This window comes from Cydia strobilella, chromosome 1, assembly GCF_947568885.1.
Source record: "Cydia strobilella chromosome 1, ilCydStro3.1, whole genome shotgun sequence".
Lineage (NCBI taxonomy): Eukaryota > Metazoa > Arthropoda > Insecta > Lepidoptera > Tortricidae > Cydia > Cydia strobilella.
This window is the reverse complement of record NC_086041.1, coordinates 7,359,944-7,377,304: the sequence shown is the minus strand read 5'-3', so window position 1 is coordinate 7,377,304 and position 17,361 is coordinate 7,359,944. Positions and strand designations below refer to the sequence as shown.

General features: G+C 45.0%; 2 protein-coding genes across 3 annotated transcripts in view; both read left to right on the top strand.

Moving 5' to 3' along the window:
• LOC134756071 (SWI/SNF complex subunit SMARCC1) overlaps positions 1-10,682 on the top strand; it is a 45,505-nt gene extending 34,823 nt beyond the window's left edge. For both annotated transcript variants that reach the window (XM_063692887.1, XM_063692879.1), the window contains exons 11-20: positions 1,993-2,134; positions 2,595-2,712; positions 2,997-3,127; positions 3,560-3,749; positions 3,999-4,153; positions 4,563-6,360; positions 6,762-6,899; positions 7,438-7,653; positions 8,378-8,480; positions 8,752-10,682. In XM_063692887.1, the coding sequence (XP_063548957.1) occupies positions 1,993-2,134; positions 2,595-2,712; positions 2,997-3,127; positions 3,560-3,749; positions 3,999-4,153; positions 4,563-6,360; positions 6,762-6,899; positions 7,438-7,653; positions 8,378-8,480; positions 8,752-8,887 (3,127 nt within the window). In that variant the 3' untranslated portion in view covers positions 8,888-10,682. The remainder of the gene's footprint in view (positions 1-1,992; positions 2,135-2,594; positions 2,713-2,996; positions 3,128-3,559; positions 3,750-3,998; positions 4,154-4,562; positions 6,361-6,761; positions 6,900-7,437; positions 7,654-8,377; positions 8,481-8,751) is intronic.
• Positions 10,683-11,346: 664 nt separating this feature from the next.
• LOC134746865 (regucalcin-like) lies at positions 11,347-16,816 on the top strand. The gene is made up of 6 exons (XM_063681443.1): positions 11,347-11,544; positions 12,357-12,516; positions 13,299-13,496; positions 14,721-14,939; positions 15,283-15,398; positions 16,534-16,816. The coding sequence occupies exons 1-6, from the start codon at positions 11,425-11,427 to the stop codon at positions 16,753-16,755; spliced, it is 1,035 nt and encodes a 344-aa protein (XP_063537513.1). The 5' UTR covers positions 11,347-11,424; the 3' UTR covers positions 16,756-16,816.
• The last annotated feature ends 545 nt before the right edge of the window (positions 16,817-17,361 follow it).

Genomic DNA, 17,361 nt, shown 5'->3' with positions numbered 1-17,361 from the left:
TACAACCCCTGACTTGACTGCAAGTGTCACTTTGACAGTGACAGTAGTTTGATAACATTAATTCCGTGAAAATAAAGATTACGATTTTATTATTATTTATTTAAAGTTATTTTTTAAGTCTTAGTATATCTCTGTATCTTATTTTATGATATAATCTGTATAAAATGTACTTATGAATGAAAATATTATGTTTAAAAAAAGTCCTCATTTGGATTTCACGTGTGTTAGGTATGTGGTATAATTTTGTTTTGAAGTATAAGCAACACCTCACATATTTTTTTTGAGCTGGGAAATATTCAACTATCAAATATTTAATATCAGTAATCTGTCCGACAGCTTGGTTTTTACAAAAGGAGCGTTAGTGATGTTGTGTTGTTAGTTCGTCATTGCATTTTAATACTTTTCGGATGCGATTTTTCATTGTAAGTAGTAATTTCAGTTCATTTTAAATCCGGACATCTAAAGCAGCTATTGAAATATGATTCACTGACGTGGCGTTGTATTTGAAGATGCTACTCGACTTTGACCTCATTTCACGTATGTGTTGCGTGTGTTACGCAATTATTTAATAAAAAGAGTACCAACGGAGTAGATTCAAGATACAAGATACAAGATACAAGACATTTATTGGTAAAAGTTAATGTTTTACAGGTCAGTAAAATAGGTAGGTACATAGTAGGTACAACATTTCTAGAGTAAGTATTTATGTCACTTAAACTTAATAATTATTAAATAAAACATATTTTGAGCAAAGCAGGTTCGTAAACAGTAGACAATAGGGTCGCATATGGCTTAACAAGTCGTCATTTTAATTTATAAGGTATAAATTTGCTTATACATATTAATTAGGAGATAAATTACTTAGGGTTAGTACACGTTTCAACAAATTCGTCGACGCTGTAGCATGCTAAGTCAGTTAACATTGTTTTAAGATTTCGGTCAAACTTTTTATCCGTTTTAGCTAATTTTATTTCCTCAGGTAGCAAGTTATACAATTTTAGGCCTAAGATCCCAAGTGACTTTCGGGCCTTTGCAAGCCTGCACCGCGGGACGATTAGCCGGTTACTTCTACGGGCCAGGGAATGGGTAGCGTATTGATCCACGTTTGCCCTAACGTACTTACATGCGGTTAATATGTAAACACTCGGAAGAGTGAGAATCTTATGGTGTTTAAATAAACTTTTTGCGGGATGATCATATGGCTTTCCGCTAATGATACAGCACGTTTTTGTAATTTGAAAGGCCTTTCGCGGTCAGCCGCCGTCGCCCACAGGTCAGCACCCATAATAAGAACAGAATGAAAATATCCGTAGTACGCTTTTATCACATTTTCATGTGTCAAGGTCGGTGCTATTCTTGAAAGCGCATAGCAAGCGGAAGACAGTTTGTCGCACATACGGTCGATGTGAGGGGACCACGTGAGACCGGAATCCAGGATGAAGCCTAGGTAACTTACCTCTTTAACTTGTGGTACCTCGATGTCATTTAGCTTCGTAAGCCTATTATTTCAAATTCTATCCTAGTGTTTCATTACAAGTGTAAACTATACCTAACCTAGGTTTCAGTGTGTTGCGTTGTGTCCCGTGCGTTACGTGAGTTATGGCACAACCTTTCTGAGGTAAAATGTATCTCCCAATGCTCCCAATACTTATCCACACCTCCTGGGATGGAGCAAACTCGGATAACGCGTATTTAGGCCCAATTGAAAGTATTAAAACGATTTTCAGCTTGTTAGGAATTAATTCCTCAAAACGTTTTTTTGGATCTAATTTGACTGGCCTAAATACATATGTAATTTAAAAGTTCATTATACAGTAGATCTTTCGGCCTGACGTGGTGTGGGGCGGCGCCTTGGAGGCGTTCGTGGGTTGGCCGCGCGGTAATACATGCCATGCAATGACGGCACAATGTTTGGCTATAAATTGCAGAATACTTCTAAAATAGTCCATAATCTGCTATATTTGTCTATGTATATATTATGTTGTTGCGCAGGAACTTCATGATCGACACATACCGGCTGAACCCCACGGAGTACTTGACCAGCACGGCGTCGCGACGCAACCTCGCCGGTGACGTGTGCGCCATCATGCGCGTGCACGGCTTCCTGGAGCAGTGGGGGCTCGTCAACTACCAGGTTAATATACGCTCACTTAGGCCTTGATTTCCTGCTGCCTGCACTGTACGTGAACATTTTTATGGAACGTGATTCTGTACACAGCGTACGACATCAACCAGAGACAAAGGGCTAAGGGGTCATGTGACTCATGTGCGCTAGCTGCTGCCGCGGCGGTTTGGCGAAGTAGCGCGCAGCTTGACATGATTTACATCCGTTAACGACGTTAACGGCAGTTTTATCGTTCGGTTGACGCTATACACAGCATATCTACAGCGTCACATAGTATGAGAAGTCAGTCATCAGACATAACTATAGAAGTTGAGGCTATACAACTACACAGCGTACTACAATCAACTGAGCCATTTTTTGGTGCCATCGCGTTTAAAAATCGGTCTAAAGCTGACGTTTACTTCGCGCATATCCAGCCGGTTTCTTGGTTGAGCCTGACAATTTCTGAAATGTATGCTTTGTGTTGCAGCTGGACGGGGAGTCGCGGCCGACGGCGATGGGCCCGCCGCCCACGTCGCACTTCCACGTGCTGTCCGACACGCCGTCCGGCCTGCAGCCGCTCAACCGCGCCGCCTTGCCGAGACCAGGTAACACACTGACTTGATATATGTATAGCGGACTTTAAATAAAATAATAGATCACACGCAATTCTACAGTGCTGAGAGTTGTGATCTCTTGTTAAATTTCTTTCACGCACGGCTTCATAAAAGCTGATATCGAAGGTATTGCGGATTTCGTCGGCCGCTCGAGTTTATTAAACGATATCGACTATATTCATATTATTATTTATAGTAGAGTTCTTAGTATTTTTTCGTTTGGTCTTGTGTTTTTATATTGTTTTATATGATATGATATAATGAATGTGTCACAGTGGAGACCGCGGCGGTGCCGAAGACGGAGGCGGGTCTGCCGAACGGCGTGGACACGACGGCGCCGGCGGCCGCCGTCAAGGCCGAGAACCTGCTCGAGATGGGCGGCGCGCCGGGACTCAAGCTCGACCAGGTTGCCCACTTTTTGTGCTGTGTACTAGGTCGATTTACGAGTACTAAAGCTGGAGTGAACCGATCGAATATGTGGTAGAAAGTAACTATATGTATATGTTGGTATGTATAGATACGAGTACTAAAGCTGGAGTGAACCGATAGAATATGTGGTAGAAAGTAACTATATGTATATGTTGGTATGTACAGATTGATATGAAAGGATATGCCTCACACGAACATAGAGTTCATTTAACTGAATTTCGTAAATTAATTTGTATATTACGGTAACAACTTGTGTTTAGAGTTTTAGTGTTGATGGTTCCGAAAAAAAACGAAAAGAGGACGCCTGACAAATGTGAAAAAAAAAATTTTTTTGAACTCGCGCAGCACGCTGAAGTGTGATAATTCAGGTATATAAACCATCGCGCCTAAGGGTTTTCTCTGATTCCAGTACCGCGGCGGAGCACGTGGACGCGAGTGGACGGAGCAGGAGACGCTGCTGCTGCTGGAGGGGCTGGAGCTGCACCGCGACGACTGGAACCGCGTGGCCGCGCACGTGGGCACGCGCACGCACGACGAGTGCATCCTACACTTCCTGCGCCTGCCCATCGAGGAGCCCTACCTGCAGGACGGCGCCTCCGGTTAGTATAAGTACTGCAGTGCCGAGGGACGGAGCAGGCGCTGCTACTGGAAGGGCTGGAGCTGCATCACCGAAACATACATTACTTAGTTTGTCCACGGACCTTACAATCGTAGCACTTTGAATTTTGCGCGAATATCGATTAAGTTGTAGAATGTCACATACGGTTATTGTTATACGCGGTGGGGCAGAGCAAAGAAAATACGCTTCTTGTCCGGCGTGGAAGTTTGCTAACATAGTATTGTTACAGGTGGCGTGCTAGGTCCGCTGGCGTACCAGCCGATTCCGTTCAGCAAGCAGGGCAACCCCGTGATGAGCACCGTGGCCTTCCTCGCGTCCGTCGTGGACCCGCGCATCGCTTCCAAGGCCACAGGCGCCGCCATGGCCGAATTCGCCGCCATCAAGGTAGTAATAGTCCTGAATCCTGATTGTACCAACCGGTCTCGTCAGCAAGCAGTCAACTCCGTAATGGTTCGCTGCATTGTATCCCATATAGATATATCCTCTCCTTCACACCTCTAAATCTGTCGGCGTTTTTGAAATGATGAAATGAAATGATTTATTAATGCATGTGGAGAATGGGTTACATTTTTAGCTTAAATGAGTAGTCTTACCAAACTATGTTTTCAGGCGTAGGTACATAAGTACATTTCACATTATTGTACATACATTTTTGACTTTTAAATTTTAATACGTCTTGTGGAACTAAGAGAAAACTTTTCTACCGATGCGATATCGCGTCCTCGGGACTTTATACTGTGCTGTGATAAGTAGTGATGAAGTAATCGGGCACCGCACTGTGTACGTACCGCAGGACGAGGTGCCGGCGGCCATGATGGAGGCGCACGTGAAGGCGGCGGAGGCGCACGGGCCGGCCGCCGCGCTGCAAGCCACCGGCATCGCCGGCACCGCGCCCGACCTGCCCGCCCCGCCCTCGCAAGGTAAACCCCCGCAGGACGAGGTGCCGGCGGCCATGATGGAGGCGCACGTGAAGGCGGCGGAGGCGCACGGGCCGGCCGCCGCGCTGCAAGCCACCGGCATCGCCGGCACCGCGCCCGACCTGCCCGCCCCGCCCTCGCAAGGTAAACCCCCGCAGGACGAGGTGCCGGCGGCCATGATGGAGGCGCACGTGAAGGCGGCGGAGGCGCACGGGCCGGCCGCCGCGCTGCAAGCCACCGGCATCGCCGGCACCGCGCCCGACCTGCCCGCCCCGCCCTCGCAAGGTAAACCCCCGCAGGACGAGGTGCCGGCGGCCATGATGGAGGCGCACGTGAAGGCGGCGGAGGCGCACGGGCCGGCCGCCGCGCTGCAAGCCACCGGCATCGCCGGCACCGCGCCCGACCTGCCCGCCCCGCCCTCGCAAGGTAAACCCCCGCAGGACGAGGTGCCGGCGGCCATGATGGAGGCGCACGTGAAGGCGGCGGAGGCGCACGGGCCGGCCGCCGCGCTGCAAGCCACCGGCATCGCCGGCACCGCGCCCGACCTGCCCGCCCCGCCCTCGCAAGGTAAACCCCCGCAGGACGAGGTGCCGGCGGCCATGATGGAGGCGCACGGGCCGGCCGCCGCGCTGCAAGCCACCGGCATCGCCGGCACCGCGCCCGACCTGCCCGCCCCGCCCTCGCAAGGTAAACCCCCGCAGGACGAGGTGCCGGCGGCCATGATGGAGGCGCACGTGAAGGCGGCGGAGGCGCACGGGCCGGCCGCCGCGCTGCAAGCCACCGGCATCGCCGGCACCGCGCCCGACCTGCCCGCCCCGCCCTCGCAAGGTAAACCCCCGCAGGACGAGGTGCCGGCGGCCATGATGGAGGCGCACGTGAAGGCGGCGGAGGCGCACGGGCCGGCCGCCGCGCTGCAAGCCACCGGCATCGCCGGCACCGCGCCCGACCTGCCCGCCCCGCCCTCGCAAGGTAAACCCCCGCAGGACGAGGTGCCGGCGGCCATGATGGAGGCGCACGTGAAGGCGGCGGAGGCGCACGGGCCGGCCGCCGCGCTGCAAGCCACCGGCATCGCCGGCACCGCGCCCGACCTGCCCGCCCCGCCCTCGCAAGGTAAACCCCCGCAGGACGAGGTGCCGGCGGCCATGATGGAGGCGCACGTGAAGGCGGCGGAGGCGCACGGGCCGGCCGCCGCGCTGCAAGCCACCGGCATCGCCGGCACCGCGCCCGACCTGCCCGCCCCGCCCTCGCAAGGTAAACCCCCGCAGGACGAGGTGCCGGCGGCCATGATGGAGGCGCACGTGAAGGCGGCGGAGGCGCACGGGCCGGCCGCCGCGCTGCAAGCCACCGGCATCGCCGGCACCGCGCCCGACCTGCCCGCCCCGCCCTCGCAAGGTAAACCCCCGCAGGACGAGGTGCCGGCGGCCATGATGGAGGCGCACGTGAAGGCGGCGGAGGCGCACGGGCCGGCCGCCGCGCTGCAAGCCACCGGCATCGCCGGCACCGCGCCCGACCTGCCCGCCCCGCCCTCGCAAGGTAAACCCCCGCAGGACGAGGTGCCGGCGGCCATGATGGAGGCGCACGTGAAGGCGGCGGAGGCGCACGGGCCGGCCGCCGCGCTGCAAGCCACCGGCATCGCCGGCACCGCGCCCGACCTGCCCGCCCCGCCCTCGCAAGGTAAACCCCCGCAGGACGAGGTGCCGGCGGCCATGATGGAGGCGCACGTGAAGGCGGCGGAGGCGCACGGTCATTTACAATTACCAGCTTAACTGACTCCCGAGTAGTTGGCTAGGCTTGGCTTAGTTCGGGAGGCAGAGGCTTAACCCCACTACCCAAATGTTTTACAAACCTCATACACCTTTTAATTACAATAATTACAAAAATATGTCAAATGTAAGGTTTAAAGCAAAGAATTTTAACTAATATTGTCATCAAAATGACGATCGGTTACACCAAATCATCTATCATCGTTAAAACGTCCGCTGAATATTATTGTATGAGAAGTTTTATGGTTCATTGGTGAGTTCGTCAATAGTAATTTGTGCAGCTGGCCCTTAATTGCAAATTATGATAAACAGAAAAGAAAGAAGGCGTCAGCGAAATAAAGACGGAGGCGATGGATGTGGAGGAGGGCGAAGTGAAGCCCAAGGAGGAGCCCGCCGAGCCCGCGCCCGAGGAGCCCAAGGAGACTAAACACGCGCCGTCTCCCACCTCAGGTTCGCCCCTTCTAATACTTGTTCCTGTTCCAGCGGGGCTAGTTTTCCTGACCGTTAACCTTCTCGACGTCGTCAAACACAAAAGCTGTCATTCGGACGCCACGCCACCGAAGTGTCAAATCTGAAATTGAACTTTATGCGAATGCACGTAGGTCTTGCAATAAATCTTGAATGCATATTGCTCTGTGGTCTGTGACGGATTAATCGGTCTCTGGCGTTGGACCTACGCTGCCGATATATCCGTCATTGGCGTCCAAAAAGTTAAAATATAACTATTAGGGGGGCGGGTGTTGTTTTATGCAAATAAACTCAATTTTACGCAAGGACCATTTTCTCATAAAGAGAAAAATCCAGCAGCATGTCTATGAGAAATAAATTAGTTGCTACTACTAACTCTTGCTGATCTCTTTTTCCTTGAATACAATTAAATGATCTTTGAACGAACTAAGTCGAAAAGCATAAAGAAATAAAGATATTTTTAAGATTTCTCACTTGACCAACATTTTTGCCATACCAAAAATGATTGTGATGTTAACAGAAGGCTCGACACCGTCGACGGTGGACGCGAAGCTGCAGTCCGCGGCGGCGGCGGCGCTGGCAGCCGCCGCCGTCAAGGCTAAGCATCTGGCCGGCGTCGAGGAGAGGAAAATCAAGTCGCTGGTAGCACTGCTGGTTGAAACGCAGATGAAGAAGCTCGAAATCAAGCTGCGACACTTCGAGGAACTCGAGGCCACCATGGAGCGCGAGCGGGAGGGTAAGCCATCGATGTAACTTCTTCGAGCTGCGGGTGTCAAGGGCGAGCATCCCACCTGCGCCAAGAAGAAGGTTGAGACGCAGATGAAGAAGAGATTATGATTAAGCTACAATACTTAGATTTATTTAAATTAATCCTAGGATCTAAAAAAACCGGACAAGTGCGAGTCGGACTCGCCCACCGAGGATTCCGCACTTTTTAATATTTGTTGATGAGATACAGCCTGGTGACAGACAGACGGACAGCGGAATCTTAGTAATAGGGTCCCGTTTTTACCCTTTGGGTACGGAACCCTAAAAAATATCACATGTCCAAATAATCTACATAATAATAAAAAAGTCCACATTTACAAAATAGGTACTAAAATATTAACGATGTGAAAAAAAAATACAATTAAACCTAATAAAATTAACTTATTCGTAGCCTAAAATAACCCTCCTGCATCTTACCTGGCTCCTGGTCCTCATAATGCCTGCAGCAGCATTCCCCCGCTGAACTACTATGGAGACCTTTTTTGACCAAGTACGACCCAGAGCGAGGATCAACACCTCTCTCCCGCAAACGCTAGCGCTTCCACGCCCCATGGTCCCGCCGTCTCCAATGTCACCGGCACAAAATTATACATATCCTTTCCTTTCTTATATTATAAGAAATTGTACATATCCTTTAACGATAACTTAATTATTTTCACTTTAATTCAACACATCAACCTTTTGTTTTGCAGGGTTAGAATACCAGAGACAACAGCTGATCCAGGAGCGGCAACAGTTCCATCTGGAGCAGCTGAAGGCTGCAGAGTTCCGCGCACGCCACCAGGCGCACCAAAGGTACGTCACCCTCAACCCAAGCACGCTCTCATTATACGTCTCGCAAAGATTCGCAAATAAATATAGTCGGCTACGATGCGGTCGGGTGCGAACTGCGAATACCATGCTCAGTTAGTAATAAAAAAATAGTTTTCGTCAATCAACCACGCTTTGCAGCTCGGACCAATAAATTGCCTTTACAAAGTGGGTCTTTCTATTTTCGTAGGACAATCTATAATTCATTAGGCGAGTGAAGATGATTGAATACAAGTTAACGTGTGGTTTGTTGCAGGATGCAGCAGGAGGGAGGCGCGGTGCCGGCCGGTGCGACGGGTGCGACGAGTGCGACGAGTGCGACGAGTGCGACGGCGGCGACGGGTCCTGCGGCCGAGGCGGCGCCGGGCGACGCGGCGCCGCACCACGCATAGAACCCGCCCCCCGCGGCTATGTCCATAGCCGCCGTGCTCTAGCCACCGAGCCGAGCCGCCGTGTCCGGCTAGCTCCATGCTTAACTTAGCCGCCTAAAAGATAAACTAGAGCATAACGCCCGACGTGCTACCCATTCGATATTAGAAAAACTACGCGTTCGGGCAAATTCCTACGATCTTCTTTTTAGTACTGATAACCGCTGAAGTTTTTGTAATACCCGATGGATATTTGAAAATCTCACGTGCTGTCTTGCTTCATTTCTCTCGTCGGTGACTAATTTCAAGAATGTGTGATAGGTGTAACAATGTGCTGCGAGCGTTTTACTACATTATTGGGAGCGTGAAGCTACCTTAAAACTTTAAATAACATTTCAGACGATCTTGGGTTTATGTTATACACGTAAAAAAATTTACCCAATTTTTACTAGTATTATGTATATGATCAGTTGATTACATCTATTTATACGGAAATCTCATTTTGTATTGTGGACAACTACACTTTTATAAGCGATCCGAAATAAACCGTAAGTTTACTGGTGTTGTAAATTTTTTGTTGTGTATATAGGATGACTTAAATTGGTAATATAATACAAAACACTTGATTGTGGCACAGTTAATGCCAAATAGCATACTACATTAACGCCGTTGTTAAAATTAGCTGTATTTAATTATCGCAAATTTTCTAATAAAACAAACAATTAAAGTCCGGAAGTGTGGTTACCCCACATTAAATACCTAACCACACCTGTCACTCTTATTTTCTTTGACAAGAGACAATTACTAATCAAAACACGTTTACTTCATAAATACATTCATTCATTTCATTTAAAATTATTTAAACTTCATTGTTAATCATTATGTCAGGATAACCATGTAAAGCCTAGAAAAATGGGATAAATTAAAACTTAAAAAAAAAACTTGATTATTTTAAAAGCATGACACTTAATTGAGGGGCTTAGTTTAGGGAAGATGTATGTAAACATTGATTTTGTATTACCAATTTGAAGTCAACCTGTATAGAGCCACTATTGCATCCGAGGCCGCTATCATCAAACGCGAACCTCGCCGCAACTCTGTTATAGAACAATGTGACTGCTTAGTTAGTTAGCTACGTCAATGACCACGTAGTTCACACAGTGGAAATGGGTAATGTTTATAGAATAACACAATCAAGGATAATAGACAGACAGATGGACACATATAATATGGACATGTTTATTATACAACTATTCAATCAAACAAAAATACATCAACTCTTACCCTATATTAGAAACGTCCATACAATCGTAGGGCAGTAATTTTGAAATTGTGCTCAATATCTTGTTTTTTTTTATACTGATAAGTATTTAAATCTCTTTCTTAGTATTGTACAGTACACGGCCTGTTGTCAACCCATCTTACGTAACATGTAATTAATCATTGTGGTAAACGAAGACCTAGTGCATTTCTACACAAATAGGTATCAATCAATGTACGGTAGACATAGTTGTGCCGTTCTCGAGAACGTTCTCAGTTTACTAAGGGGTATACTCTCGCACGAGGACCCCAATCCCACACAAAACGGAGAATGTTCTCGAGAACGACACAACTATAACGTTAGATGTTGCAGTGAATAATCTGGTAATTATTGATGTGAACCGAATATCTAGTTTTAATTCATTTAAATGTAATTAATTGGCGATGTATGGTTGATGTGTGAGTTAGTATGACTCGATGAAAATAAAATCATTAAATTATAAGTTATTATTTTAAGAAATAGACGTAACAAAAGTTATGGAATAAAAACTATCAAATATGTATTTTTTTTTTTCATTTTGTATGTACTCTCTTCTTATTAGTATAAGAACTGTACAAAAATAATTAGCAAAATTACTAGTGCATAAAAAATGTGCTAACGATTGTATACTTCGAGCTTCGATACGATTAGCGATATACAAAGGTGTTGTTAGTCTCAGTAGAAACCTATAAGAGTCGGTGCTCAATCGTGGCGAGCGCTTGATTGAGATAAATAATAAAAATAATAATGAACTTTAATGTTATAGAGATCCAGTTGCAAAGTCAAAGGCAGCCATATTGTAACGGGGACCGAACTTCGATGATAGTAAATTTCATCATTGTTCGTGTCCAACAAATTGCCCGCAGCCCAAAAACACGTAGGAGAGGGATTTTTAATTTCTGCTATACCTACGCAGGATTCTCGCCGGGGATAACCCTACGAATAAATATGAGACAAATTGCCAGTCGATAGCTTGGAGGCGTCAAGCGCTTGTGTAGTGTGTTCGCGCCCTCAGACGGATTTATTCGGCTCGCAGCGTCTTAGACATTAGACGATTTAATTTACTCCGCTGATATAGTCTCAGTCGCTGACCACTCGTGTTTATAGAACGGAACACTTGCCTTTAAAACAAAAAGAACGCGTTCACTCCGATAACGCGTGTTCAGTTTTGACAAAATTGCGACCGTACCATTTATCACTGAGTAAGCGAGGGACTCGTGCCTTTAGTTTTTTTTTGTCATATTAAAACAATTTTAACACGATGTTTGGTGCAATATTGTTTTTGTTGATTAGCATTTGTGACAATATATCCGGGTATAAACCTATGCTCGCCAAAGGCCCTTCGAAACGTCCCGAAGAACCTGACTATAAAGTATCAATGGTAAGCATAATAGCTACATTAGCTATACTAAACTTATGTCGATATCTACATCTATATAACCTTTAACTAAGATTTGTTCATGTTAATTAGGGCATTGTTTGTAACGGAAATACTGCATTTTTTTTATCAAACCTACCGGATACGATTTACGGTTCCGGGAACATATAATTCTGCAGTTTTGAGAAATAACATCTTTCTCGTTCTCGTTATATATATATATCGTCCCCGACTATTAGAGGGATGATTTTTGGTCTAGAAGTCTTCTAGAAATCGATTTTCGCTCATGTCGTCGCAGACATGGATATATTTGGTATCAGTGCATTCAGTGTGATGTCCTGACAAGCGCGAAAGTGGTGGGGGTAGTTGCTGTGACGTCAAAAAGTCGGCAGTACAAAGTTTTTTACTTTTTTTAAAATCATACCATGTGGGGTACCAAATGAAAGGGCTTTGTGAGTAGATCACAAATATATAACATACTGTAACATTTTCACTACTTCGTCTAACAAATTATTAGAAAACGTTAAAAAATTTCGCAATCCACATTTGACTTTGAACTGCTCTAAATTTAAAATGACTGAATGGATCATTCCAAAATATATACTAAGTAACTGTGAATGTCCTCTATATAATGTTAAAAAATAATTAACCAGATATAACCAAAAATAAGAAAAGTACATCAAGTTGAAAAAAAGTATAATTTTCTGTTAATTTTTTTTTAACTTGATGTACTTTTATGTGATGGGGGCCGAGTAGAAGTTTGAAGACCTTGCCTTATCTATGGTATGGCTTTGATCACCTCCTGGCTATAATAGGTGGCGTCGGAGGAGCACGCGGGCAGCCCCGCGCTGTTCACGCACGGCGAGAGCCCCGTGTGGGACGCCGATACTCAGAGCCTGTATTTCGTGGACGTTTTGGAGCAAAATGTACATCGCCTTCACTATGGGACGGGGCAGATATTTACGAAACATATAGGCAAGTATTTATTAATAGTTTTTTATTCCCACATAGCTCGTAGGTATTTATTTTGTTATGATTTTACCTTTGCCCGTTCCGTACCTTGGATGGCACATAGGCGAATTCAATATTCTAAAGTGAAATAAAAACAAATTATATATTTTCTGAAAATAATTTAATTTGTTCTTATACTTCTAATAGAATTGTCTGTTCAGACATAAAGAGAAAGATATATAAGCATAAATCGGATGAGTACAAATTGTTATATAATGTAACGGTAGAAATAATGGTACCTATCTAACTTATCTACAAAGAAGTAGATAGGTATATAAATTTATTTCAGCACAATTATAATTATCACGGAACATTATGTTATTCCTTTCATTATTAAATAAGTACACCTAAGCTAATTGCTAGCTGGTACGAACCATGCATGATATCAAAAACTGCAACGATCAAATGCTCGTACAAATAAACGAAGCAGAATCAGCAACAACAGTCCGATTCCGCTGCCAAATAAAAAGCTACTTCCTCAAGATAACGGTTTTATGTGTTCATCTTACATCTATTCAACATAACAAGAGCTAAGTATTTAAAGTCAGCTAACAGCCGCCATCACCATATATATCCGAGTTGCGAAGGTGTTTTAAAAATATCTATACACGTATACTTTGCCGCAGTAACAACCAACAGCGGTGTTCATAATATTCTTATTTGCAAGCACTTTTCTGCTCCGATATATCTGACATCGTAATTTGCTATTTAAACTAAAACAGAGTTGTAAATCACTAACTCTCCAGGTTATGGGCAAGTGAACGTCGTTGCACTGGTGGAAGGTAGCAGTCGCCTGCTTGTAACCGTGCGAGCAGGATTGTATCTACTCGACTGGCAGACGGAAGGCGATGCCGCGTTACGTCTGCTGGCCACAGTGGACGATGGCATGCCTGACAACGTCATCAACGAGGGCAAGCCGGACGCCGACGGGCGGTTCGTGGCGGGTAAGTGACGTTTTTACAGATTGCAAATTTTTACCATTCGCGACTTTTACCATATATTATTATTTTTCACCTCAGCAGCTGGAACAAGCCTACTTTCGTCACTCCAGGAAGTGAAACAAAGTAGCTTTTTAATTTAGTGAAGGCCATGAACTGCCACTTCGTACTTCTATTACAAATTCGTTTTTTTTTTGTTTTTCTGTATTATTCTGTGTAATTTGAAATACATTTAAACCTTTAATATGTTTTCACTACTGAGGTGAAAAATTATATGTGCAGTGGTACACGAGAGCAAAGTTATTTTGCATCTCGTGTTTTTGAGTCCCTCGCTACGCTCAAGATTCTAACTTAGAATCACTCGCTTTGCTCGTGATACAATTATAGAATTTTTCGCTTTCTCGGGACTCAAAATAAACACTCGCAAGAAAAACCAACTTTCCTCTCTTGTTGCACAAATAACTATCATGAAAATAAGCTATTGAGAAATAAATATAATGGGAAAATATGCGAATGATTAGAAATGCTCGGGAAAGGAAGCTATTGAGAAAAAATAAAATGGTAAAAATTGCGAATGGTAAAAATCGCAATCTGGAAAAAACGATTTCCGGAAAATACAGTACACACACACCGGCCTTGCGTTTACCTGCAGCTAGTTTGGAGTAAAACACAACTTTAGGCAATCTTGATGTGCGGTATGCGCACAAGGTCTCCACATCAAATCAGTTGACCATTCATGAGTAGGTATTAGGCATTCCATACCCGTCATATTAGTCAGTACGACGTACGAGGTTAATTTCTACACATTTTATTTTATTTTAGCATCGAATCGATCGAAGTCGAAACTCATGTTATTGTAGGTATTGTGACAAAGAGTAATTAATTCCTGTTATTATTAGGTCATAACTTAAGTTGTCAAATGTTACGTTAAAATGTATATTAGCTTAAGTTAATCAAACTGAATACCTACTTACTTACCTATTGTATTGGGAGTATTGGGACAATATTGTCTTATCTATAATTTGGCCCATACAATAATTTAACCGTACTATACTATATGTCCCTTTGTCTTAGGAAACGTTAAATAACTATTAGTAATTAAACAGTCTGCGTATGAAACACTGATAGTCTTCATAGCTTCACACTCCCTGCAATATTGCACCTTCCTTCTCTTTCTTCTGATTTCGTGGTTTCAGTAATGAATGATCTAAGAATGTTAAATTATTTCAGGTACTAAAGGCCCTCAAACAGGTGACGACGTGGTGATTGACAAAGCCACTCTGTACAGCTTCGACCAGAACTCGCTGCAGAACCCGCGCGCGCTCCTCCGGCCCGTCAGCATCTCCAACGGCATCTCCTGGTCGCCAAACAACACCGTCATGTACTACGTCGACTCGCCCACACAGAAGATAGAGGCGTTCGACTATGACTTGCTGACTGGAGACATTGGTGAGTGCCACTTATACAAATGCTTAGCAACCCTCATGTGACACTCTGTACAGTCAGCATCTCCAACGGCATCCCCTGGTCAGCCAGCAATTCATTCACATACTTGGACTCTATTGCCTAGGATATAAGGGTGACGGCATTTTGACTAAAATACCAATATCTCAGTTCTGCAATTGAATTCCGCTTGGAGCCCATAGAACGAAATGAAGTACATAAAAATACCTAATGATCTAACTCATCTCGGTTTTTGGACCAGGCTCATAGAAAGTTGCCCATGGTCCTTTATGCTACATAGAATTGGTTTGGTTTACGAATGACCACTACCACCGATATTGTTTAACAGGTAACCGAAGGACTGTCTTCGACATCACGGAACACGGGTACACCGACGCGATCCCCGACGGTATGACCATAGACACCGAAGGTCATCTATGGGTGGCGCTCATGTTCGGTGGGGCGGTGAGTATCTGTTTGAAAACACAACACGATACCAATGTTTGTTCAAATGCTTGGCAAAGAAATTGCAACATATAAGTACCTAATACGTTTATATATAGTGCCTCGTGTCGGTTTGCTTTATATAGCTTCAGGTCAATCTTGTGAATGTATGTAATAATATGTAAGTCCCCCGCCGCGTCTGTCTGTATACTGTATGTATGTATGTTCCCGATAAACTCAAAAACTACTGAACGGATTTTCATGCGTCTTTCACCTATCAATAGAATGATTCTTGAGGAATTAGGTGTATAATTTGTTAAGGGTAACACGTGCGAAGCCGGGGCGGGTCGCTAGTTTAACAATAAGACTGTTGAGTAACCTCGTGCGGAGAAAACATTTTTATTTTCTTTTGGTTACATATGAAGTTGACAAGTTACGGCCATGTGTAACTTTCTTCAAACTATATGTATACAACCTTATTGCCATTATGTTAAGGTCGTATATTGTTGTTAGGTTGGTAGCATGTTCTTGTGTGTGTTTCTGATAGTAGTAGTAATCAATTAATCACTAGATGTCGCTGACCATTCAAAGCGAGGTCGCTAAAACGCGCTGGTAAGATTATTCCTGGTAATATACAAGGCAGACAGCGTTTTGTGATTAATGTATTATTGACGTACATCATCGTATTAGTTCTGCTACTTGCCCAGAGTTTGAAGTGTCTCTATTAATGCCAGTAGGGTCACATCACACCATCATTGACGCAAAACGCTTCTTGGGGGTTATAAGTGCCAGACAGTATTCAGTCATAGATGGGTGACTCAACCGTTTGTCATTTTTTAAATATTGTTTTATAGCTATTAATTAACCAATGACGCATTTTTGTGGTACCTACCTAAGTTAAAACCCCTTTCCATAACGGGCCATCTACTAAACATGTTAGTAGTTAGTTATTAATTCTCACAACAGTTTTTCTAACAAATTGTGCTACTATTGTTCCCTGGCTGACGGGACAAAATAACAACAAGAATTACACAATTCACCCAGATAATTATCTATACTACCTTATAATTTTTCTTCAAGATTCCTCATATAAACGTTGATCATCTCTCTCTGACCTGCAATAATGGCAATCCAACACGACAATCATCTACCCCAGGTGCTCCACATAAACCCGGACTGCGGGGAGTTAATAGCAGCGTACACGCTCCCGGCGGCGCGCGTGACGTCGCTGTGCTGGGGCGGGCCGCGGCTGGACGAGCTGTTCGTGACGACGTCGCGCGAGGCGCCGCTGGGCGGGGCCGTGTTCACCATCCGCGGCACGCAGCGCCGCGGACTCGCGCCTAACAAGTTCCACTTCCATGACGCTGATAGATACTGAGTTTTAAGTTATATTTTTTTGATTTGAATGTTTATTGTATTATTTGTTAAACCTTTCCCTGATTTATTTTTGCAAGTTTTACGCACGTACGTTTTCCTCATTCTTCACTGATGGAACTGTTGTAAACAGCAGAAAGACATGGAAATGGCGAAACTAACAGATTCCGAGTAAGTAAGTAATTATTTGCAAAGAATATGTAGGTAGGTACAATGTTTTAGGTTATTAGGATTTAATCCTAATAACAATAAGATAAAAAATGAATAAGGACCACATAAAATTAAATTTTAATGTTATGTGGTCCACGCGGACGAACTGTGGGTTACTAGACTTACTAGTTATATACTAGTGTCAGCTGTCACTACTGTCAGTAGTCAGTATACACGCTTCCTTGTGCGCTCGTGACGTCGCTGTGCTGGGGCTGTCCGCGGCTAGACAAGCTGTTCGTGCGTGACCACTTGGAACTTGTTAGGCGCGAGTCCGCGGCACGCAGACATTCCCCTTACACTTCGACGGCGCTGATAGACAGATTTTTAAGCTATACATTTTGTCGATTTGAATTTTTAGTTTGTTTTACAAACCTTTACTGATACTTAAGTAGGTACCTAC

Excerpts from the sequence above, each read along its gene's own strand:
- LOC134746865 (XM_063681443.1), top strand. The coding sequence starts at position 11,425 with ATGTTTGGTGCAATATTGTTTTTGTTGATTAGCATTTGTGACAATATA. Across the intron at positions 11,545-12,356 it reads CTGACTATAAAGTATCAATG|GTGGCGTCGGAGGAGCACGC; the intron begins GTAAGCATAATA and ends TGGCTATAATAG. Across the intron at positions 14,940-15,282 it reads CTTGCTGACTGGAGACATTG|GTAACCGAAGGACTGTCTTC; the intron begins GTGAGTGCCACT and ends ATTGTTTAACAG.